The 26,736-nt window shown below is 27.4% G+C and overlaps 3 protein-coding genes across 4 annotated transcripts; all 3 read left to right on the plus strand.

Annotated features, from left to right (window-relative positions):
* Positions 1–1,257: 1,257 nt before the first annotated feature.
* Positions 1,258–2,853, plus strand: LOC124942461 (40S ribosomal protein SA-like). Of its 2 annotated transcripts, none has more exons than XM_047482974.1 (5): positions 1,258–1,462; positions 1,602–1,864; positions 1,937–2,134; positions 2,217–2,433; positions 2,515–2,853. In XM_047482974.1, exons 1-5 carry the CDS (start codon positions 1,333–1,335, stop codon positions 2,583–2,585), a joined length of 879 nt encoding a protein of 292 aa, XP_047338930.1. In that variant the 5' UTR covers positions 1,258–1,332; the 3' UTR covers positions 2,586–2,853. The 2 variants fall into 2 exon arrangements, with proteins under 2 accessions (XP_047338930.1, XP_047338931.1); XM_047482975.1 differs by having other exon boundaries at positions 2,217–2,409.
* A 4,169-nt stretch (positions 2,854–7,022) lies between these two features.
* LOC124942462 (ethylene-responsive transcription factor ERF026-like) lies at positions 7,023–7,658 on the plus strand. Its single transcript, XM_047482976.1, has one exon. It carries the CDS (start codon positions 7,108–7,110, stop codon positions 7,606–7,608), a length of 501 nt encoding a protein of 166 aa, XP_047338932.1. The 5' UTR covers positions 7,023–7,107; the 3' UTR covers positions 7,609–7,658.
* Positions 7,659–17,355: 9,697 nt separating this feature from the next.
* LOC124942475 (dehydration-responsive element-binding protein 1A-like) lies at positions 17,356–18,110 on the plus strand. Its single transcript, XM_047482993.1, has one exon. It carries the CDS (start codon positions 17,363–17,365, stop codon positions 18,050–18,052), a length of 690 nt encoding a protein of 229 aa, XP_047338949.1. The 5' UTR covers positions 17,356–17,362; the 3' UTR covers positions 18,053–18,110.
* The last annotated feature ends 8,626 nt before the right edge of the window (positions 18,111–26,736 follow it).

Below are 26,736 nucleotides of genomic sequence, written 5' to 3' on the forward strand. Positions count from 1 at the left end.
TTTTTTCTCTGATTATTATTCATTTTCCTTAAATCATTGGTATATATTATCACTATGCACACATCCTAAATTCAAAAAAAAAAAAAAAAGTTCTCCATTATATTTGCAATTGTGTTAGTTGGTGTTACTAAATAAAATAATTAGCTTATTTTGTATTTATTAATTGTGTATCTAAGGTTGCTAGATGTTGGTTATTTAAGAGATTTTTTTTTTAGTTTTGTCAAAAATAAAATAAAATTAGTTGATGAAAAAATAGTTTATTTGAGTTTTTAATTGTTCAATTATTATAATTATAATGTCTTTTTGTATTTAAAAATTAAATTGGCGTATTTTAGTTTTTTAAGAACATATGTGTATTTAGTATTTTAATTTAATTGATATACAGAGAAAAAAAAATTGGATAAAATCTATAAAAAAAAAGTCCCAAGGTTAATTGAGAACCTTGTTTTTTTTCTTTTATATTTATTCTTTCTCAAAATAATTATTTTCCAGTAATTAGTTCTTATACAATAAATTCTTGTAAATTAAGCTGTTTAGATTTTTAAAAAAAAATTGAAAAATAAGTGATTATTTGGAGGAAATTATAATTTTTATTTTATTTTAAGAGATTTAAAAATATATTAATAAAATATAATAATTTAAAATAAAAGGTATTTTAATATTAAGTTAATTAATTTAATTATATGATAAATATAACTGGTTAAAATAATATTTGATTAGTTTATTTTATTTAAATAATTTAATAAAAATTATATAAATTAAATTAAAATGAAGTCAAAACTCGAACCAAAAATAAAGAAAATAATATTATAGTCTTGGTTATGACTTATGAGGGTAATTTTTAATAGAAACTAATTTTATTTCTATTATAACATAGACTAAAATAGAAAAAATAAATAAATAAATCCAGTTATTATATAATAAATTTTTAATATTTAGTATTCTGACGCTATCTTTTAATACAAACTAATTTTATTTCTATTAGGTAAAAGAAATAAATATTATAATTATTTTTTTATTTTTCTCCAAAAAAAACAAACAAAACTAATTGTGTAATGTCGATATTTTCTTTATAATTTACAGGGCTTGAATTATATTAAAATAATGGCCTTTAACCATTAAAATTCTAAGCCCAACTAAAATAGAAATTAATAAAGCCCATTAAGTAAAAAGATAAATAAGTATTAATATAAGGCCCATTAATAATCTCCTTGACCTAAAACCCCAAATTCTCTTATAAATCGAAAAATCAGTTTTTTGTTCATCCCCTTTCAATCACCACTCAGGTTTGCGGCAGCCATTTTCGTTCTCTCTTGAAGAAAGAATTCAGCCATGGCTGCCTCAAGAACAATGTCGACCAAAGAAGCCGATATTCAGATGATGTTGGCAGCCGAAGTTCATCTCGGAACCAAGAACTGTGATTTCCAGATGGAGCGTTACGTCTTCAAACGCCGCAATGATGGTTAGTTTTCTTATTTCAATCCAATCCCTTTATTTTCTTTGTCAATTATCTTTGATCTGTAATCCCTTTTAGCTAGATTTTATAAAAAAAAATAGGATCTAGGTATGAAAGTTAGAACCTTTATTATGTTTATGTTCAGGTATTTATATCATCAACCTTGGGAAGACATGGGAGAAGCTTTTAATGGCTGCTAGGGTTATTGTTGCTATTGAGAACCCACAAGATATCATTGTTCAATCTGCTAGACCTTATGGTCAAAGGGCAGTTTTGAAGTTTGCTCAGTACACTGGTGCTCATGCTATTGCTGGAAGACATACTCCAGGAACATTTACTAATCAGCTACAGACTTCATTCAGTGAGCCACGTCTGTTGATCTTGACTGACCCAAGAACTGATCATCAGGTTTGTTTATTAATCTAGATGGGTTGTTTAGAGATGGGTTGTTTTTTAATTTTGTTTTGATTGATTTTGTAGCCTATTAAGGAGGCTGCTCTTGGAAACATTCCTACAATTGCCTTCTGTGATACTGATTCTCCAATGAGATATGTTGATATTGGTATCCCAGCTAACAACAAGGGAAAGCACAGTATTGGTTGTCTTTTCTGGCTTTTGGCAAGGATGGTTTTGCAGATGCGTAATTCCATTCCTCAAGGTCACAACTGGGATGTCATGGTAAATCTCATTGAACATGTTAAATTGTGTTTGATTTGATACGTGGTTTGATTGGTTTAATGAGTGTTTTTTGTTTGTTTAGGTTGATTTGTTCTTTTACCGTGAACCTGAAGAATCTAAGGAAAAGGATGAGGAAGATGTTATTGCTGGTGCTGACTATGTTGATTTTGGTGCTTCTGCTATTGGGTTGGGTACAGACCAGTGGACAAGCAATATTGCTGATGCACAGTGGGCTCCTGAAGCTGCTGCACCAATTGCTGCAGCTCCTGCTGCTGGTGGGTGGACAGCTGAATCTACTGGTTTGTTTTTGAGAATTTGATCTGCTGGGGTTGGTTGGTTTATCATGAGTTTTTGATCTTTGATTTTTGTGAAAATTGCAGGTGATGGATGGGATTCTGTAGCTCCACCAACCCAAGTGCCTGTAGCTGTTGAACCTACTGGTTGGGATTAAACAAAGAAGTCTGCTGCTCCTTTTGCCGCAAACTTGTCTTTATTTTTTTGAAATGAAACTTTTTTAGTTGGAAGAGTAACAAGTTTCTTAATTTGGTTTTGAAAGCATTTTGTGTGGACAAATTGTAGTAGTTGGCTGCTAGTAATTCTACTCTACTCTTGCATTATTTAGTAGTTATTGTTGGCTAACTCCCTACTATTACATACACCTTGAGCTCAATTTTGTGTTGTTGGTTAATATTGCAATGCAATTCTGTTTTAAGTTATGTGATTTTTGAAAGAGTCAATTCATTGATTTCGTACACATCTATTATTTGTTCATCCTTTGTTTCCTTCTTATTAATTTCTTCAAGGCATTTATGACAACCCTTAAGTTGAGCTTGTTATGTTGAAACAACCTAGGTAAGAATTTTAACTTTCTTTAATTTGAAGTCCAAAAAAGATTAACCTTGTTACTTCAGATGCATATTGATATTCAAAAATTCTTTTATTTTTTGTGGATTAAATTTTTTTTTATTTTGTGCTTTTTATGACTATGAAATTTAATCTCCTAACCTTTTTAAAAAAAAAAATTGTGTCTTGTTTATTTCTTTGTTTGGGTTTGTCTTGATTGCTAATTTTTGTTGTATGATCAACCTTAGTCTTCTATTTAATGTTTTGTTTATCTTGATTTTTACATTGATAAAATGAGGGGATTTATTGATATACTTGGTTTTGAATGAATTCAGTTTAGATACATTTCTATATATATATCATAATCAAACTAATTGAAATTCTTGAGCTCATTTGGAATAATCATAATCGTGGTTAGTCCTTATTTTATGTTAGACTATTGGATAGAAATGAAAAGTAGGACTTAAGTGATCATTGTCGATTGCATATTCCACAATGCTTATATAGGATATCCCTTCTCGAAAACCGATGGAGTCGGTTAATTTCTTGAGAATACTTGAGTTCTTTATCATTAGATTTTATGTTATTCTTGTTCTTTGGTTAATTTTTGGCTGAGTTCTTTATCATTAGATTTTATGTTATTCTTGTTCTTTGGTTAATTTTTGGTTTATGTATATATTGTTAATCTTAAATGTTTAATCTCGTTTTGTTTTGATCGTGCTCACAAAATATATAATAGTCAAATAGTTCTGAATTTTTTTGTTTATTTATTTTTACAATCACCTACAATTAGTTCTAGAGTTTGTATATTCAAATATTTGTCTTTTTAATCATTCATAATAAAAACATTTTAAATTGAAGTGTTCAAGTTATGCTCACTTTCAAAATTAAAAATAAAAATAAAAAACGAGTTTTTATATTAATCTTGTCAATCATTAACTATCAAGTTTCATGAAATAAAATGTTGTAACTTGCATCTAAATAACTAATCTAAAAGAAATAAATTCATGATCAACAAGAGGTTGGATGTCAAAATCCAAACATATCCTTAGAAATATGATTGCAATATAAAATTTGTATAAAAATGTATTTTCTTGAATAAACATTCCTGAAAGATTATTAAGGCTTTTGAAATATTGAATTTATGATTTAAGATTTAAGATGAATTATACTATTACGTACATTTATGAGATCTTATTTTTGTTCAACTCAAGCTATTTATACAACTTATATATTTCTAATTGGATTACGAGTTTCACATCTTACCACGCTAAACGATTTCATTGATTTCAAAAAAAAAAGTTTACACATGCAATTTTGGTCATTTGGAAGAACACTTTTTGTTATTTATTTAATACACACACCTTGTTGGTTCAATTCCATCCAAGGAATTAAAATGCAACTTGCTTTGATATGCTTTGACTATTCAATTAATTGAGTATTATATTATACTCTACATTACCCTAGTCTTCTTTTTAAAGGAGTCTATCATGTTCTTGAATCTACTTAAATTTAATAAATTCAAACCAATAATCATACCAAAAAAAAAAAAACTAAAATTTCTATAACACTAGTTCTCGATGTATGGGTTAACCATTTATCAAGATTAATGTGTCAACGAATCATCAAAATATATTAACGAGAACATTAAAATATAGTTTTCAAGTTTAATGTGGAAAAGTGTAAATTTGTCGGGATCTTTATGGTACACTCGAGATATAAAATTCATGAGAAGGTATTTCAAAATATATTAAAAAGAGAGTAGGGTCAACTATCTTTACAAAGTTTGGCTTAAAATTGCCTAGAAACTTTTAAAATTATGAATGATTAATGAAGATATATAGAATGTGGTCTATTTTGGCTTTGTGCATGAACAAATGGATAGATATATGTGACTTCTTTTGCTTGACTCTTGAATGTTTCTTAACCTAATTGTTATTTATAGCCCTGACCTCCTAATTATTAGTTAACTAGGTCAATCAACTTGTGGAAAAAATCTCATCAATTGATTATCATGTCGCTAAATTCTTTTATTTTTTTTTTAAGTTTCACAAATGTGGCAATTTTTCTCTAGTTTAACTGGTAGACCTGAAATGGGATGGGATGATATTTTTGTGTCTTCATCTGTTCTCGCTTTTATTCGATCCCGAACATTAATAAACATAAGATATTTTTTATTGTGTTCTCATCTTTAAGAAAAAGCCTAGTTAAGGTGACTCATTAACCTCCCTAATCACCACAACCCACATTATAACTTCACTTTCAAATAAAATTGAATATTAGACTTTAAGATGATAAGATACTTAGTATATTGAGTTACTCAAAATATTAATTAATTAAATTAATTTACTTACAAAGTAATAAAACAAACAAAATCAATTAGGTGAATTATTTGAATTTGACATGTACATGTTAGGTAAGGTGGAATGGATGTATGTCATGCGTTAATCTCAATTAATGTCTATGATTATATTATTAATTAAAAAAAAGTATATATTATAATTGGTCCACAAAAACATAAAAATCTTATAATTACGACATTTAAACTTGTACAAAGATTGATAAGAATTTATGTGTTTAACCCCAAGGTAGTCCAGTGTTAAGAGTCAGCTTAAGAGATCAAAATGTCGAGTTCGATTTTATCTGAAAGCGCTTTATGTTTAAGCGGGAAACCACAATTGGAGTGTCATGCTAGTTCTTTTTTAATTTTAAATTTTTTTTTATAAGAATTCAAATACACTATACTCTTAGCAATTAGGCATTTTTCAAACAAAAATTATCACAATTAATAACATTAGAATATCTAGGATTTTCTTTTGCAAGTTTTCTTTTTATCTTGTTCATAGTTTATAATTGTCTTCCTTTCCTTTCTTAAAAGCATCAATCTAGTTTCTTTTGATACCATATTATGCCATTGTCACATTCAATAAGAATAAAGATGTCTAATTAAATTATTCATTTCTTAACAAATTTGTTTTTTCTTTAGTTGTTTGTTTTACTAACAAATGAATGAAGGGTACAAATATTCATTTCCATTTTGTAGTTAATGACAACTATGATTTAAAGAAAAGATTGGCCACATATTTTTTCAAACATTATAATTTGGGACTTTAATTTGTTAAAATTATATACCAAACGAGATTTGATCTTAACGGTTTAAAACGATGTTAACTTATTATCTAAATGAAATTTATAAATAAATTAATAAAAGTTTCATATCACAAATTTAACTGTCAATAGAGAGTTTTGACTACCTAATTTGAAAGAGTTTAAAATCCATAGTCAAAATTTTAAATTTATTTAAATTCATAGTTAAATTAGTAACATGAATTATTTATTTATTAATAAATGTCATCTATATTCAGGACTGATTCAAGATTTGAAGTATTTGTGAGATTAAAACAAATGGAAAATTTATTAATAAAATGGGTAGATTAACGTATATTTTTTTTTACTAATTTTTAAGAATTAGAAAAATGAAATAAATTTTAAAAAAATAAAAAATATATGGGGTTATTTCACATTTTTAACTAAAAAAAATTAAGGTATGCTGAGTCTATTTCATCCAACGCATATTTGCTAATTTGAAAAAAAAAAAAATCCAAATTGACAAATAGGCTAAATTTCTAGCTATCTTACTAAAATTAAAAAAAATAAAACTAAATTTTTCATAGAGAATAGCAGGCATTATTAACAGCTAATTGCTAGCCTGCGCCTTAACCTTATACGTGTGCTTTCTTCATACCCACAAAGAAAAAAAAAATCCTAAAATATAAACTTACAAATTAAATAATTGAAAACAACTTCCCACGCTTTCAAAACTGATTTTTTTAATTCATTTTCTTCTTAATCACATCAATATTATAAATAAATAAATAAAAACATCACATTATCCCCCTCTCTCTCTCTCTTACACTTTTTTTAAGATTTAATTTATTTCCTTAATCACTATGATTGAAACGGTAACTATCTCATGCTATTACTAGGTTTATTTGAAAAGATCCAATTTTTTTTCTCTATATATATATTAGTTATAGATATGTCTAACCCAATTGCTTTTTTAGCTCAAGCTGCTAACTTACGCCTTTTAGAAACAAAACCCACATGTTAAACTTCACCTCTGCAAAAATATGAGCTCAAACAAAAAACACACATCTTTTCGGGGAATTCGGAGCCGGAGCGGTAAATGGGTATCGGAGATCCGAGAGCCTCGCAAAACGACAAGAATATGGCTAGGAACATACCCGTTTCCCGAGATGGCGGCTGCCGCATATGACGTGGCAGCTCTTGCTTTGAAAGGAAATGATGCTGTTCTGAATTTCCCGGGTCGGGTTCATTTATACCCAGTTCCTTTATCTTCTTCTCCGGCGGACATTAGAATTGCGGCGACGGCGGCGGCGGCATTGATGAAGGAATTGGGAGAAGAAGGTGGTATTCCGGCGGCGGCGCCGGCGGAGGGGAGATTTGTTGATGAGGATGAGTTGTTTGATATGCCACAATTATTGGTGGATATGGCTGGGGGAATGATGGTTAGTCCGCCGAGGATGTTGTCGCCGCCGGAGACGGCGCCGGCGTCGGAGAATGGTTCGCCGGGAAGTTCTCACGGCGAGAGATTGTGGAGTTATAATTGAGATGAGGGAATTGAATTTGAAGAAAAGTATGAATGATTATTGTTGTTGTTACAATTATGATTCTTCAATTTAATCAATGTGATTGAACTTGGAGGATATTCTTAATTTAACTATTTGATTGTTCATCAACTTTCATTTAGAGAAAGAACAAAAAAAAACAATGATTGATTGCTTTGTATTCGAACTAGGTTAGGTTTCAATTTTGAAATATAGGGCTTGTTTGATCTTGTGTTATTATTAGAATAATCAATGGATTATTTGTAAATAATCTTTTTTTAGAGCTTACTTAATGTTATTTTTAATGGGTTGTAGAAAAAAAAAATTATGTTATTTGGGTTTTTTAATTTATATTTTTAAAAAGAAATATAGTGACCAAATATATAATAAATAAAATTTATAAAGACAAATGGATAGATGATTGCACTATATTATAAATTAGAGACAAATCTCATACTAGTGTTATAAAAAATAATAATAATAATAATAATATTAATTATGTAGTAGTTAGTGTTGACTGATTCTATCTATTTAAGTATTATATTTTTTTTAAGTTTAACTTCAAAAAAAAAAATCATACCAATCATATCTCTAAATCATGGATCCGTTCATAGGTTAATTGAATAAAAAATTAATTTGAAATAACACATATGTCAAACAAGACCTTAATTTTAGAAAATCTATTATTAAGGTCAACTATGTATTGCTATATGGACGTGGAAGGTGTCAAATAAACTAAGGATTATACATGACAATGACTTAGTATAAAAAGTTGAAAAAAATGAAGTTTTATTATTGAGATTTTATATTACATATAGTTTAAATTATTAAAAAAAAATCATCAATGTTAAAAATGAATGTCAGTAATGATTCTAAATTCAACCCAATATTATAAGATAGAATCAAATACAAAATTATTAATAATAATATATATGGCAATTATATATATATATATATATAATGCTTAATTTTCAAAGTTTCTGAATTGTCGGATCGAGAATTGGGCTAATTTGGATGTATATGTGAGAATAAATGGATAGTTAAGTCGAATTTTGGGTTAACCCTCCGATCAAACAGTTATGTATGTTTCGACAACATAACAAAACAAGTACAACTCTTTAACTAAGTGTGATTGGGATGCGATTTATCGAGGGATAATAGACCGGTAACAATTGAAAGTGGTTAAAAAAAATATATATCAAATATTTGATTAACTAAAGTGTGAGGTCACGATGCTAAATATTAAAAAAATATGAATCAGATATTTGATAGATCAAAGTGTAAGTTCACGAGATAAGAGATTCATTGGGAAAAAAAATATCTGATGAGATATATGAAAAGATGAATTGTTTTACTGAAATGAATAAAATGTAAAATGAGAGTATTTTATTTTTTATTTTAATATATTATTCGTGATTCATTAAAATTTTAAACATTAAATACATGTTATTATATTTTTTATTTTTTTATTTTGTTTATATTTTTATCCGTGTGCATCGCAGCACGAGAATTTTCCTAGATAATATTTATGTCATTTGAAATATTTACAATAATTTAAGTCAACTAGCATTTAACCCGTGCATTTGCACGAGTAATAATATAAAAAACCGTAAAAAAAATTACGGATAACATTTTTAATTTTATTTTTAACCGTTTTAAGTTTATGGGGTGGGTCAATCCACAATCCGACCAAAGTATTCATTTACTCAACATTATTATATATTAGTTAATTAAAAAATTGAATTTATATTAATGTTAAAACGTCCCGTTTTCATCAAATTTGGTGTTGAATTTAAAATATAAAGTCTTAGTAGCCTAGTTGGTAAAAGGTTGTATTTATTTTTGTTAGGTTGTAAGTTCGAAACATACCTCAAACATTTTTTATTTTATTTTTAACCGTTTTAAATTTTAAAACGGGTCAACCCATAATCCGACCCAAGTATCCTAATTAACCACAACTTTCGACCCGACAATCCGGACACTTTAAAAATTAAACTTAAATATATATATATATATATATATATTAGTTAGTCAAAAAGTTGAACTTATATTAAAATTAAAACGTCCCGCGTTTATCAAATTTGGTGTTGAATTTAAAATATAAAGTCTTAGTAGTCTAGTTGGTTAAAGAGTTGTACTTATTTTGTTAGGTTGCAAGTTCAAAACATACCTCTAGCATTTTTAATTTTATTTTTAACCGTTTTAAATTTAAAAGCGGGTCAACCCACCATCCGACTCAAGTATCCAAATTAACCACAGCTCTCGACCTGGCAATCCGAACACTTTAAAAATTAAGCATCATTATATATATATAGATAAGGGTGAGATATTCTTAGTCTCCTTGAGATCCTAGGTTCTTGAGATCCTAAGTTCGAGGTTCAAATCCGTTATACAACTAGTTTCATTTGTCTAGTTAATGTTTAACCTATGAGAATTAGTAGCATCCCAAAGAAAGATTTTTTACAAAAATGTGTATATTAATTTACAATTCTCAAATATACCATATTCCTGGTCATTTAATTTTATTATAGTATAAACAAAACATGTTTTTACTATCTACCATATTTTTTTTTTCTCTATGAAATTTATCTATAATAAGGAAAATAGTTTTAAAAAAATAATAATTTACAAGACTGTATATATAACTTTTCTAACTTTTCATAAAATAATGATTATCATAGTTATTATTACATTAATATTTATTGCATGTGATTTCCACGATAGTGTTTGCTATAAATTTAGGCAAAATGATATCGAAAAAAGAAGCAAAAGAAAAGGTGTTTTAGTGTGATGTGATCACTTGAGCCATTCTTAAATATCTTATTATAAATCATTTAAATAATTAATATGATTTACGGCTAGGTTGTCCTATCACCTATTTGTGACAATTAATTAGTGTAGAATTGAAGTCGGCCAAAGAAAAAAAAAAAAAATTTAATTTAGATACTAATGGTCGTTGTTGAGATATCATATTTTTTCTTTTTATTTTGTGGGACATAGAGTGGTCAAATTCAGAATCTCATTAATAATTATATTTAGTAATTACCACCTTAATTTATTTATATTTGTTACTAATTATTCTTCTATGAAATTAAATTAAATGTTTTATCTATCTTTTGATTTTATATTTGTGACTTTTGGTCATGGCCGACATCCCTTATAGGCCCCCACTTTTCTATCGAGTTCAATTTCTTCTTTGAAATTTATATCATCTATTTTTTACTCCAACCAAATTTTACTGTTTTTTTTTTTTTTATATTTAATTATTTCATTTGTATCAAATTATTGGTTTTGCGTCAATACTAAGTCAACACAATATTTTTTTTATTTAAAAAATTGCATATTAATATTCTTCCTTTTATACAAAAATTACTTATACATAATGATAACATGAATATAAAGTTATACGTCCTCGTACCAATGTGTAATTTTAGTCGGTTTTAAGGTAAGGTCAGTTATGCGGTCGCCTAAGACTATTTTTTTTAAGACCCAAAAAAAAAGTGCCCTAACAAAGTTTAACCGTGACCTTATTATAATATTTAATCAATTAAACTAGATATTTTTATTAATTATAATACGAACTATTATATTTAATAATCTCACATAAAATATATACGATAAAATAAAAAATAATAATAAATTTATTTTTTACACCTAGATACCCGAAATCTCATGATAGGTTCTAGTACCTCATATTTAATCTCACTCATCCCGATAATAGGTACTGCGCTCTCCAAGTGTGCTTGTGCCCTTTCTTCCTTACCATGGCAAGTCTTTGCGATGAGAAGAAAATAGAAGGCGTTAAGAGACTCTCCTGGTCCCGTCCTAGACACTCTAAGACCTTTTCATTTTTTTTCTTTGAAAAAGTAATAAGAATGAGGGGTGTTAAGCTTTTTATCATCCTGGCGTCGAGCTATTTTTCCGCAGGACCTCCGCAAAGGTGGATTCCCTTAACCAAGACATTGCCTATGAGTTGCCGACTCATTCTTCAACAGGCATGCAGTCAGAGGAGCCTGATCCTCAATGGGTATTTTAAATATCCAATGCAACTTGTCAACTTGAAATAAGAACGAAAAATATGTCAAAGAAAGACTATACTTATCATTAGAGAATAAATGGGGTAGAAAAGTTATAAATATTGCATAATATATATATATAGTATTTCTATGTATAAATCAGGTATGAGTTTCGAATTGTAACCAAATACGGGAATGACTTGTGGTTAGGGTGAAAGATCAACCAATATCGAAAAATTATTTACCACTACACATCCTTGAACTCGAACCCAAGGGTATTTTCAGTTTTACTCATTATCTTGTACCCAAACCTGATTTCAATTACCCATTTATAAGCCGTCACAAAATACTTGTGGGTATTAGATTTGGGGTAATCATTGTCGCCTCTAATATTGTTGATGTAAGTTGAGTGAAAGTACTATAGTAATTAAGCAAGAAATTAAAGTAACAAAAATATATGTATGTAGAGAATTCTCAATTTTATACAAATATTTTTATTTGTTCTCCAACAACCCATATTGAGAAAATTTACACTTTACCATTTTGCTTGCTTTTTCTGGTATTCCGTCATATCCAATGATCGAAACACTATTATAGATCATTCATGTCAACTTCAAACACATTTCTTGTCTGTCTAAACGACACAAAATCCTAACACCTTAGAGTGTCAAATTTCTAGGAATTTAATACATTGTCAGGATCCGAGCAAGCTTATAATTAAACAATATATCATCTTCTTTATTCTTTTTCAATCTTTTGTCTTCTTTAAATTTAATGTCTTATAAATTCGGACCCACTTTCAACTGCCAAGGCCATGGGCTTGTTTTCCCTTTTTTGGGACCTTTTAATTGTGCATGTATATGGACACTATTAGAAAATGTTCTTTAATTTCATTGATGTTGACTACCAAGTAAAAAATATGTAAAAAATGCATTTGTTTAGGTTAAAATTGAAAATGTGCTTAATTACACTTATAAAGAGTCTTCATCTTCGACTACGACTTGAGGCCGTCGTTCTCATCAAATTACCTTTGTGTCGACAAATGGTAACGCGTTTAGGTTTTGAAGATTTTACCACGTCGCGTTCATTCGTAAAATAGTCAACAGTTTGACAATTATTATAGCAACTTTTGGCACTTCAATTTATTCAACCATTTCAATATTGAATATGACATTTAAATTGAGTGTATGGAAGAAATCTAGAGACAACAAAATCAAAATGGGCCTTCAACTATGTACTGTTGAAAATTGGAAGAAATTAGTTTGATGGGCTTAAAATAAGCCCAAATCTTTTGTTGAACAATTTACATACCCAAAGAAAGAAGTTTATTTATTATTGATTGAAAAAAATATTAAGCTCCTTTGTTTGGGCACCATTGCCTGCGGGGTAGTCATTAATTTTCATCAAATACATGGAGTGGTTTGTATTTATATCGATTCGAAACGCTCAATCGTTGTACTGATACTCTAATTTGAACATAAAAACATGTGATTAACCGATTATAGAATCCGATATAATATTTAGATATAAAATAACGATTTATTATGGTCGGATATTAAGTATATATTTTTATAACGAAACCAATATCATGTGCATTCAAAATATAGTAAACCGAAATTATCGAATATAAAAATTTGATTGAATATAACCAATATAAATAATATGACTTAATTTAAAATTTATCTAAATTATCGACTAAATTTTATCCACAATCTACTACTACAAGTAACTAAAAATTGTGTTCATCGTATAAACCGAAAATGAGTACGTTGAACAAAAATATATAATAAATAAGAGAAAAAAAAATATTGAGTTTAAAATAGTTGTTTAACAGATAATAATAATAATAATTCATATACATTTATAAATATCTCTTTATACATAATTTTGTTTCAAATGGTTCATTATACATTTATTTTTGTTTAAAATTACTTATTATACATTTATTTTTGTTTCAAACACTATAAAATTAAGAACTTACCTACAAAAATAAATAACTTTAATTCTATAATCAAAATTTAAACGCGCTTGATAACTATTTTAAAATTATTAATCGCTTACGGTTCCAACTATGTTGTGTTTATCCTATTTTGATTATAATATATATATATATATATAATATATAATATATATATATATATATATAATATATAATATATATATATATAATATATAATATATATATATATATTACTAATAAACTCATTTCGTTTCACTAAAAGGGGATAACCGTCATTTTAGTGTAAGTCTTGTTTAACCGACAAATTCAAATACATTACGTTTTTTATATTCAAATATCATATTTTATAATTTGTAATATCTATCCTATTATATATATTTTAACTACATGATTATCCATCATCTTCATATATTTCAACATCAATATTTTTTATTTTTTAGAGATGATTTAAAGGCACGACACAAACACGAAATATCTAACTAAATATGGAAAAGACGAATGAGTACAACTTCGTCATCGTATTAGTCTGCAAAAACATTGTCTGAAAATGGAACAAACATATGCATCGTCATTTAAAAATAAAATTGAAAAAGTCATCTCAAGACAAATGGAAAATGTTTGTCCGTAATAAGACTTAAAATTAGTTAGATGTATATAGTAGAGTTGTACATCGTACATAAACGTTCGTATTCGACTCGGGCAAATCATAATAGACTCTCAATCGCGTCGTGTTGTGTCGTGTTTCAATCTTATGTGTGTCGTATCGTGTCTTGACCCACTCAAAATATTATGATTCACATACTCTTTTGTGTCGTGTTATTCGTGTTCACGAGTTTATTCGTGTCGTGTTATTCGTGTTCACGAGTTTATTTGTGTCGTGCTAACTCGTGTTTAAATTTGTGTTTCGTGTTATTCCAATTAAATTTTGTCATTATGACAGCACAATCGTGTTTTGAGACACTCATGTTGATTATTTATTATTTATATATATTAAATTATATTGTTAGTAAAAATTATAAAATATTATTATTAATTTATTTTAATTTAAAAAAAATATATAAATTAATTTAATAAGTTAAATTTATTAAATTTATTTAATATGTAAAATATGTAAATATAAATTTTAACATATAGATTCATAAATAATAATTTAAATGTCAATTATTTAAAATATGCTTTGAAACATATAAATAATTATTCAAATAAAATAGTTAAATTTGTTGTTATAAAGTTATTAATTTATTTTTAAAAAATATATATTAAACTAGTTAAATATGATAAATTTGAAATTTTATTATTTTAAAAATATTATATAAGAATTTATACTTAATTATTTTATTAGGTTTATATGCTATTTATTATTATATATAAGTATTGGAGATTTTTTATGATGAAATATAACTTCTTTTTTATTAATGTTTTATTAACTTTTTAAAATTTTAGAGTGATTTAATATATTTTAATTGATTTAGTGATATACAAATAATCAATCGTTGTTAATGTAAATAAATATTTTTTTAGAAAAAAATGATTGAATTTGATATATTATTAATTTTTTATTTAATATAATTAAAAGTAGTTTAAGATTTTTCAGGTTATAAAATATTTTTATAAGTATTCATTGTTATATTTTTTTAATTTATATTAATTTTATAAATTAAATTTTTATTTAATTAATAAAATTAATTTAATCTTTTTATTTTATAAATTATATTTTTTTGTTTGATAAAGTTTTTTATTAACTTGTAAAACTTATGATGATAAATAATTAAATATGTAATTAATTATTAGAAGAATAAGAGACATCTAATTTGATAATGTTAATGTAAAACTACTTAGTTTGAGTAATAAAATAGGAAAGTTATGTAGAAATTATAAATAAATTATTATATTATTAAAATTAAAATTATTATTATATATTTATTATTTAATGTAATAATAATAATTTAAATTATAAATTTTTTAAAATTAATAAGTAATTATTAAAAATAATATCGAAAAGAATTATAATAGAGTCACATTTCTATTCATATAATTTATTTATTTTTATATTTTATTTTAATTTATATTATTTAAGTTAATATTATATTTTAGTATGTTTAATTTTAATTATAAATATTACATTTATGAAATTAAATAATTTATTAATTGAATAAAAATATAATAGGTTTAGAGAATGTTAATATGATTAGTAGCTTAAGTCATGTGACTAATTGTGTTTATGTCTGTTTCGTGTGTATACTCGTGCTCATGTCGTGTCTATACTCGTGTTGTGTCTGTATTGACTCGTAACTTAACCGTGTTACGATCGTATAAACTCATAATCATGTCGTTTCATGCTTGTATCGTGTCAACCCAAGACTTGAGTGAGATGATATTGTATCGTGTCGTTCCGTACAAATATCGTGTTGAATTATGTCGGTTTGTATATATCCAACCAATTGCCTAGCTCTAATCTTTACCAAAATTAAGCACGATGAGCTCAACCAAACCTTTAGTATTCATTAGAAATCCCAACGCCAGCGATTCACGAAACGAAATCTTACATAGAAGCACTACGACGATCTTCCCAACCATCTTCCCAACGCAGGTCGTGCTTATAACCAAACCAAGAAGCCCTCACGATTGCGGTCCTTGAATTGTAGCCACGTTTGTTTTCAAACCACTCGACACAAAATAAAGAGGAAGAAACAAACCCGATACCAAATCCTCCACTTTCTCAACTAACGCACCTAAAAAGGGCTCGCCTTTGGGAATAAGAACACCAACCACAAACGCACCAAAAAGCGCATGAATCCCGATTGAATCAGTTACAAACCCTACAGCTAAAATTGTGGCCATAGTAGCTCAAATGTAAACCTCGTCCACAGGTTCGCCCTCCAGGCAATGTTTAGCCATCCAATTGAATACCCACGGATTACAATCGAACAAAGACCAACAAAACCGAACCCACATAAGAACACCCTAGAGCTGGGCAATGAGTTAGATAAATACGAACCGACACGATCCAACACGATATTTGTACGGAACGACACAATACTACAAGCACGAGATGACACATTCATGACATGAATATGAGTTTATACGATCGTAATTAAGTTACGAGTCGGCACAAACACAAGTATAGACACGAGAGCACGAGTATAAATACGAAACGACATAAACACAATTAGTCACATGACATAAACTATATTTTTATTCAATTAATAAATTATTTAATTTTATAAATATAATATTTATAATTAAAATTAAATATACTAAAATATAATATTAAAATTAAATATACTAAAATATAATATTAAAATAAAATATTAACTTAAATAATATAAATAAAAAAATTATATCAATAGAGATGAAGAAACCAGCCGCATTATACTGGTTACTTACCGACAAATTATTTATAAATTAATTAATAAAATCATAATTATTGATATTAATTAATTTATACATAATTATTGGCTATTAGCTATTGGCTCGTCCCGTGTTGTTTACGTGTGTAAACTTTGCGGCTCCTTTAATGAATAAATCTTTTTTTCAACTCAATAAACCACGTGCTTCCATTTTATTGTAGATAAAACCAAAGGGATGTCCACGTCATCTGACAGCTAGACATCCTATGTTAAAAATAAACTATCTTATGAAAGCTAAAGTTGCCAGCTTGTCAAATAGTTTCCGTGTTCGTGTCCTTCTCGTAAACACGTGTACTATTACACTACAAAACTTACATTAAACATTCTCAAAAACTCACTTCACTAAAAAAAAATCACTAGAATACGATCAAATGGCTAACTCTAGTTGGTGCTCCGACCCATACCCGTTTTCGACAAACCGAAATTACCCAACATCTTCAACACTATCCGACATCGTGCATTCCGATGAAGAGATCATATTGGCATCAAGTCGACCAAAAAGGCGTGATGGGAGGAAGAAGTTCAACGAAACGAGGCACCCGATTTATCGAGGAGTGCGTCGAAGAAACAACAACAAATGGGTATGCGAGGTTCGCGAGCCGAGCAAAAAAACTAGGTTATGGCTCGGAACTTATCCCACAGCCGAGATGGCTGCGAGGGCCCACGATGTGGCGGCATTGGCTCTACGTGGACGTGGCAAAGCGTGTCTAAACTTTGCTGACTCGGTCTGGCGTCTGCCGACGCCTACGTCGCCAGACGCCAAAGACATTAGGAAAGCGGCTGTGGAGGCGGCGGAAGCATTTAGACCTAGAGAGGATGCGACGGATAGTATAACGTCGGTCGCTTGTGATAATCATCTAGATGAATGTTTTTCGAGCGATATTAATGTTGATGTTACGAGTGATGTGGTGTATGTGGATGAGGAGGCGGTTTTTGAGATGCCCGCATTGCTCGAAAGCATGGCCGAGGGACTTTTGATTTCCCCACCACAATATAGTTGTTGGGAGGAATCACAAATTGAAGTTGATGATCAAGTTTCATTGTGGACTTTCTCAATTTAAGGATGTTTAATAACATTTATATTAAGAAGTTTAAGTTATGGATAGTTAGTAATTTTGTTATAATTCTTCAAATATTATTTAAAGTTTATGATAATGTACTACTTAAGACTTTTTGAGTGAAGAAAATTAGACATATTAATGACTTTAAGTTAGAATATGATAATTAAAACAAAATTGAACAAAAACATTTTACCAATTATTCCTTTAATTTGTGATATTGGATGATATGAGTGGAAATCAAGATAAGCACAATCTCATTAAATCAATACCTAAAAAAAATGTGTTCAATTACTAAATTTGATCACTTATGACAAATGATAAGTCAACAAAGAGATAAATAAATCGAACAAATCCGAAATCGTTCCAGCTAACTGAAATATGAAACTGAACTGATCAAACCGAATTTATTACGCTTTCCTTTCTATCAAATCGATACCAATGTTTCGGTTTTACGGTTCAGCGTTACTGAAACCGTTTAAATCGACCAATATTTAAAAAATTGTATTTAAATAAGACATGCACAAAAATCAATACTTAAACTAATAATGATGAATAATATTTTATAACTATTAATTCAAACCATTCAATTAAAATAATAATTAATTAAAATAATAATAATTAGAGAATATTATAATGAATTAAACTTGTTAATAAACTATTAAAATTTTAATTATTATTAATAAGAATAAAGATAACGTAGTAGATTTATTTTAGTACGATGTTCAGTAAAAAAAATTCATAATATAATAAATTTTTGTTTTGAAAATAATGTTGGCGATTCACTAATTATGGGATCTTGTTTGTTTATATAATGAAAATAAGGATTTATTTGTTATTGATATATATTTAATCTATTTTAATAAAAAAATTCAATGGATTAAGCTTATTAAACAAACTTTTTTAACCGTTCAAATCATTAGACAAATCAACTATTTGATATTTAGTTAACGGATGCAAACCGTTTAAATTTGCATTTTGGTCAATATACTGACCTAACTGAACTTGTTTTCTAAAATGGATGGCCCATGAATAAAGAAGGAATTATTTTTTAAAATTAATAAAATACTTAACATTAAATATTGTTTACAAGTCACATTAAAATATGAAAAATAATTCAAATAATTACAAATATTAAAGTTAAGAGGAACACAATTCAAATCAAATGAAACCTTTATAGCAAAATGGGCTTGCAACTATTTAATTTATATATAGTTGATCTGATCTGACCCGACCCGGCCCAAATTGTAAAAGAGGAAAACCCTAAAAGCCAAAAAAAACCATATAAATTTGGGGATTTTACAAAATCGTAAAAATGAGTCAAACTTCTGAATGAGGCGCAAAAGAGGAGGTTTCTGAGGGCGGTTACTCCTCATCGTCGCCGGAATCTCGCCGGCGCCGCCGATGATTTCAGTCATCGTTATTCCAACTCCCTCTGCGTGCGTGAGTTTATATAATCCTTCATTGTCCTTCCTCAATACGAGTGTGTGACTATTGAAGTGATCATTTATTATTATTATTATTATTATTGCTGCTGCTGCTGCTTGTTCTTGTTGTTGATGTTGTTGAAAGAGATTGATATATATATATATATACATTCACAAGGTTTAGATCTGGTGATTGATTTCCGATCCTTGGCGAGGCAACTCAAATCGTTGCAGCCATGAGCGGTTAATCATCGTCTCCAGTTCAGATCTGTTCGATTTGTGTGTGTATTCCTTTCTCTGAAACTGTGGCTGTGAGATCTGTCTGTCTGTGTGTTCAAATGGTACTTTCATGGATTCGTTGAGGCTATGAAGATGATAATCGTTTGACGGCCGATGGTTAAAAGGTAACTGTATCCAGTTTGTGGCTTGGTATTTGAATCTGGTTGATTTAGGTATCGCCACGCCGGAGAACGGTGGCCTTTCATACCAATTTACTGATCTGAGCCTCACCGCCGGCGATGTTTTCAAAAAATTTCGATAATTATATTCATTTTTTAAAATAAATTTCTGATTCAGAAAATTAATTTCTACCACTTTTATAAATATTTGTATTTTTTTTGTTTATAATGTAATATAAATAAAGTTTAACCAATATATAATTAACTTTTAACATCCTCAAAATTCTAATAGCTTAAGCTAGTTTGTATGTATATTTTAGAATTTTATTCAGTTTTTATTTATTTCTTGTATATCTTTTATTCTAATTGTGAAATAATTAATTTCATTAATTAAATATTTATTTCTAATTCAATTTAAATTATAAATATAAATATATATTATAAAAATTAATTATTTATTTTATTATTCATTATATATTAATATATTTTGAGTATTTTTAAAAAAAATTATACTTCATTAAAACTATTATTAATTATTATTTTTTACATAACATAGATTATTTAATTAACATGAATCCCAACAAGACCTTAATATTTGTATGAAAAATACATTTATTTTTGTATGGTACAATAATATTTAAAAAAATTAAAATAATAACTTCCTAAAGAAACAACCAAACTAATTTATATATATTTAATAAAATGTTGGAGGTGCACAAACTTTTTTTATAATCTTCCACAAAAAAATGTAATTTTTCTCTCTTAATTTAATTAAAGTAATTTTTCTCTCTTAATTTAATTAAGGTAATTTCTCTCTAATTTAATTAAAATAATTTATCTCTCCTAATTTAATTATCTTAATTGTTATTCCTTTACTCTTATCTCTTTTTTAATTAATTTTAATTATATATATATATATATATATATGATATTTCATTAATCTAAAAAAATATTTATATGAATATTAATTCAAGATATAAACAATATTGTTATAAACCTACCTTCATAAATTATATATTTTTATATATACATATATAGCCTATATAAACAATTTTTTTTTATAAATGCACTTGTATATAGAATTTTATATCTATTTGTTATCTTATATATATATTATATTATTTTTCATTAATAATTTTATGTATTTCATACATTTTTTTTAAATACAAAATATATACATACACAAAATAATAAAATTATTTTAACAATTATAGTTGGTCTAGTGGTTTAAATGTGTACATTTCATGTTAAGACTAGAGTTCAAATCTTAACACATGCAAATTTATATTTTCAAGGTGGCAACTTTTAAATAAATGATAGACATTTCAAAATTTGAAGCGGAATTAGTGGTTGGTTTGGCGAACATTTAAAAATCTGAGGTCGGGTGGTGGGTAGTTTGTCGAGCGTGAGGTTGAAATTAGAGGTTAGTTTGACGAGCATTTGAAAATGTGAGGTCTCGAGATGGAGGTCGGGTGGTGGGTAGTTTCGAGTGTGAGATTGGAATTAGTGGTTGGTTTAACGAGCATTTAAAAATGTGAGATCAGGAGATGAACGTCGGGTGGTGTTTGGTTTGTCGAGTGTGAGGTCGGAATTAGTTGTTGGTTTGACAATTATTTGAAAATGTGAGGTCAGGAGATGGAGGTTCGGTGGTGTGTGGTTTGTTGAGTGTGAGGTCGGAATTAGGGATTGGTCGGGTGGTGGGTGGTTTGTCAAGTGTGAAGTCGGAATTAGTGGTTGGTTTGACGAGTATTTGAAAATGTGAGATCATGAGATGATCGTCGGGTGATGTATAGTTTGTCGAGTGTGAGGTCAGAATTAGTGGTTGGTTTGAAGTATTTGAAAATGTGAGGTCAGGAGATGATGGTCAGAATTAGTGGTTGGTTTGACAATTATTTGAAAATGTGAGGTCACGAGATGGAGGTCGGGTGGTGGATGGTTTGTCGAGTGTAAGGTCGGAATTAGTGGTTAGTACGACGAGCATTTGAAAATATGTGGTCACGAGATGGAGGTCGGTTGGTAGGTGGTTTGTCGAGTGTGAGGTCGGAATTAGTGGTTAGTTTTGCGAATATTTGAAAGTTTGAGGTCACGAAATGGAGGTCGGGTGGTGGATTGTTTTTTCGAGTGTAAGGTCGGAATTAGTGGTTAGTATGACGAGCATTTGAAAATATGAGGTCACGAGATGGAGGTCGGTTGGTGGGTGGTTGGTTTGTCGAGTGTGAGATCGGAATTAGTGGTTGGTTTGAAGAGCATTTGAAAGTGTGAGGTCACGAGATGGAGGTCGGGTGGTTTGTCGAGTATGAGGTTAGAATTAATAGTTGGTTTGACGAGCATTTAAAAGTGTGAGGTCACGAGATGGAGGTTGGGTGATTGGTGGTTTGTCGAGTGTGAGGTCGGAATTAGTGGTTGGTTTGACGAGCATTTGAAAGTATGAGTTCACGAGATGGAAGTCGGGTGGTGGGTGGTTTGTCGAGTGTGAAGTTGAAAGTAATGGTTGGTTTGACGAGCATTTGAAAGTGGTTAGTGTTTGGTTTGACGTTGGATAAGAAGTCTGTGATCAACTGGGATTGGTTGTTGATTTGTTGAAGTGTGAGTAAAAAAGATGTTGACTAAAATTGGTGAGTGGATTGTCGAGGGATATAGAAATGAAAAAGTGAGTCACAAGATTAGGGTCAGTGAGTGGTTTGTCAGGGGAATAAAGAGACATATGAAAAAGTGTGAGTCACAAAATGATGGTCAATTAGAGGGTTAGTAGTTGAGTTTGAAGTGTGTCATCAATTGAGGTCGACTAAGATTGATGGTGGTTTACTGAAAGAATAAAAAAATGCATATGAAAAAATGTGAGTCAGAAGATGAGGGTCAATTGAGGGGTTAAGTAGATGCCGAATAGATAATATATATATAAATATTAAGTTTAAGATTAAACTTAATTTTATTTAAAATATTTATAAACAAATAATATTTTATATATATTTTTATCCTATTCATGTTAGTAATACATAAACATAATTTCACTAATGCGAAAGATTTAAAGTAATGTGTTTATAAAGTATTTTTACAAAATGAATATTAGTAAATACATGTTGAGAATATCAAAAATTGTGGTGGAATATTTGCCCTCAAATTCCTTGTCTAACATTAATAAAAGAGGACCTCCTATCAAAATATATAAAGGGCCCAAAATATAAAAAATGTAATTTTTTCATTCACAATTGTCCATTTGAAAGGGGACAACATACTACTCATATATGATATAACACCATCAAAGATTTGAAGACAATTAAATAATGGAATTTTTGTCAATTAATAAATTACAGATTGTTAGTTTCTTTATTTTTCTCTTTTTATTATTATTTTCAATAATAGATAATATCACTCAATAGATTAATTACAAATGATATATTCTTATATTCTCTTCATTAATATTAATATATAACTATAACTTATTAGGGATAAAGTCTCTCATAATCAAGATAATCAAAATCGAGAGTTTACGTAAAATTGTTGTCCAGTTATAAACTCGTAAAATTTAGAGTTTATTTAAAATTATAAGAGTTTAATTTGAAAAAAATAATAGTTATATATAATTATTATTATTATTATTTATATACACAAGTATTTTATACTTAGCTAATTTAAAAAAATTATATTTTTAAATATAAAATTAATTAAAAAAATAATAATAAGAGTAAAAAAATTATACTTATAAAATTAATTAATTTATTTGAATCAATAATAAATTTATTTTTATTTTTAAATATAATTTTTTCAAAACGTAAAATCGTATAAAATCGAAATTATTTATAAAATCGTAAAATCTTATTATCGTAAATTTAAAATAGTAAGAGTTTACTTATTTAAGTGATTACTTATAATCAGACTGGTTAACTATAGGTGAAAATCAATAGACTAACCCATCATCTCCACCTCTAAGGGATGACTATCTCAGAAAAACGTCGTACCAACATCACGGGGAGATTCATCTCCAATTTGGCCGAACTAACCAGGCCATGGAGACCCATCAAAGCACAAAGTCAGACTCAATCATACTTCTTATATATTTGATGCAAGAAGTTGACATGTAATTATGTATGGTTGGAATATATATTCAAATATAAATGATTACAGTGGTGGACAAAATAATATTATAATTTTATGACCATTACAATTGCTACTTGTTGTTTCTTCCATTATTTTTATTCAATATGGTACACTAGTTAAAAAATTACTACATTTTTAAATAATTTTGTTTGATGATAAGAACAAAATTATATTACAAATTTGAGAACAATTAATTTATTGTAATAATACTAAAATAATGATTACAAACATAAATGTGACTTCTAAATATGATTTTCCATTATGGGTAATAAACTATCCAATAATTTAATATTTAACTAATTAACCAAATGACCACAAAAAAAAAAACAATTATTTAAATAAAAATTTGAGTTTCAAATTAGGCTCATGTGGTGGAGTAACTTAGGTATTTGAAAATAACTTTAAAAATTGTTCTTTTCCTTATTTAACTTACGTCTCTAAATTAAAATTCTATATATATTAAGGATTTTAATTTAGATAAAAATAAATTAGTTTTTCATTGTTTCTTATTTTGCGACTATTTGGAACTCTTAATTGTAAACTTTTTTTTAGCTATAAATAACTTATATTATTTTAGAAATATATAATTTATAAAAACTACCTAGCTTTTTGAAAGTTACTTTAATTTTTCCCCTTGTTTAACTTAAAAATTCAGTTCAAGAAAAAATATATAAACTACTTTCGTTATGGAGAAAAAAATATAATAACTTTTTAGTATTTTGGGACTATTTGGAAATCAATTTATACATTTTTTGGTTATGTATTTATAACACATATTATTTTGTATATTTATTTTTTAAAACTCATATAATTATTTTAATTGACTTCATAATATAGAGTGCAATAGAAATAATTCGCATTAAGATAAAAAAAAAAAAAAAAATTGTTTAAAGTTATGTTAACGTACTAAAAATATAATATGTATATAGTCATATTTTTGTAAAAAAAATATTTAAATAAAATATAAAAACAGCATTACTTATGGGTTAAGTTTTTTTAATTCAATTATAATTCTTACTCACTCAATTCATTAATTAAGTATTAAAATTATATATATATATATTAATTATTTTATTATTATATTAATAGTTTTTAAATATTTTTTTTATCAAAATATATACTTTTCAAATTCACCATACAATATATAAATTATTTTATATTATTTTTATTTATTATTTATCAATAATCAAATAGAATAGTTAATTTTTAAAATATCTGAAATTGAATTTATTAGCTTAAACAAACAAATATAATTAAATTTATTAATATATATTTAATTAAAGAATATATATATATATATATATATTTAAAAACATTATTTTATCTAAATAAATATTAAAATATAATATTAAAAAAAATAATTTTAAATTTATTTTATTCAAACTCAACTTTAGATTCAAATATTTGATTTTTCAAATTGGTATAATTTCTTTACCTACTTTAAAGCACTCAGAATTTATTTTTATTTTTTTGAGTTAGTTTGATTTAGATTTTTTTTTTTAAATTTGTATCCATAACCCAACTATCCATCATATTTATTTTTCAATCAACAAATCATTGAATCAATCCACCGAAATATTAAATACCCTTACTTTATTTTTATAAAAAGTTAAATACACAAAAGAACATTATAATAATTTAAATAACCTCATTTTCATTAAACAAAATATTTTGTTAAAAATCCTATCAAACAAGCCATATTAATTGCAAGGCATATATGACCTGGGTCCAACCGTAAATTCAAATAATTACAGCAATTAATATAATAAATTAAATTTTCTTACAAACATTAATGCATAATTTAAGTGTTCTCTCACTCTCATATTATTAAATTCAGTCGTTTTCAAAATAGCTAGATTTTATTTTTCTCTCTCTCTATAATAGAGAGGTCAACGAGTGGTCTCAAAGGCAAGATTTTGAATCAGATATTTGTGATTAAATTAATCACAACAATTAACATCAAATCAGATTCACATTTTTTAATTCATTAAATTAATCTCACTTCAGATTCAAATCCAAATATTTCATCAAGAACCATCCAAGCTTCTACCTTTCTTAATAATCTAATATTTGTTTTTATTTGAATACAAGAAGAACTAACATCATATTCTCGTTTTTTTTTAAACGTTATAGGTAAAAATCAAATTCGTGACCTTTTAATCTCTTAAGTTTATTCTTTTTTATGGCACTTTTGGCGAGAATCAAACCCATAACCAGAAACAGATCTATGTAATGAGTTTCAGCTCAACCTCGAAAAAACTGAAAATAAGGAAAACACTCGTCTCGCTTTTTTTGCAAATCAAACTCATGACCTTTTCATGACCTTTAGGTCTTTTGGGTCGACTCTTTCTAACGGGAGCTTCTTTTGGGAATCAAACTCGTGACCAGAAACGGATCTATATATAGCTTACCACCCCGAAAAAAAAAAATTTACGGTAAATTTGTGGCATAACAGCCTAATTTAAGAAAGTAAAAAAAATCAATCTAATTAATTATTTATTTCTATAATTAATAAAAAAAAAAAATACTCTTATCATTGTCCCTGTTTCAATTAGAACTTTATCGTTTTATTCATAATTTTTTTTTTTAAGTTTATCCTAACTCAAATTTCTGAATTCGTTAATGTCCGTACCGTTTTAGTCTTTTAGGTCGACTATTTCCACTGAGTCATTACGCTGGCGGGTACTTAATTTTTTTTGAAATAAAGATACCTAACGTTCATAACACCCACAATCATGGCCTCCTATTTCAACACAAAGTGCTT

The sequence above is a fragment of the Impatiens glandulifera genome, chromosome 6 (genome assembly GCF_907164915.1).
Source record: "Impatiens glandulifera chromosome 6, dImpGla2.1, whole genome shotgun sequence".
In the NCBI taxonomy this organism is placed as follows: domain Eukaryota; kingdom Viridiplantae; phylum Streptophyta; class Magnoliopsida; order Ericales; family Balsaminaceae; genus Impatiens; species Impatiens glandulifera.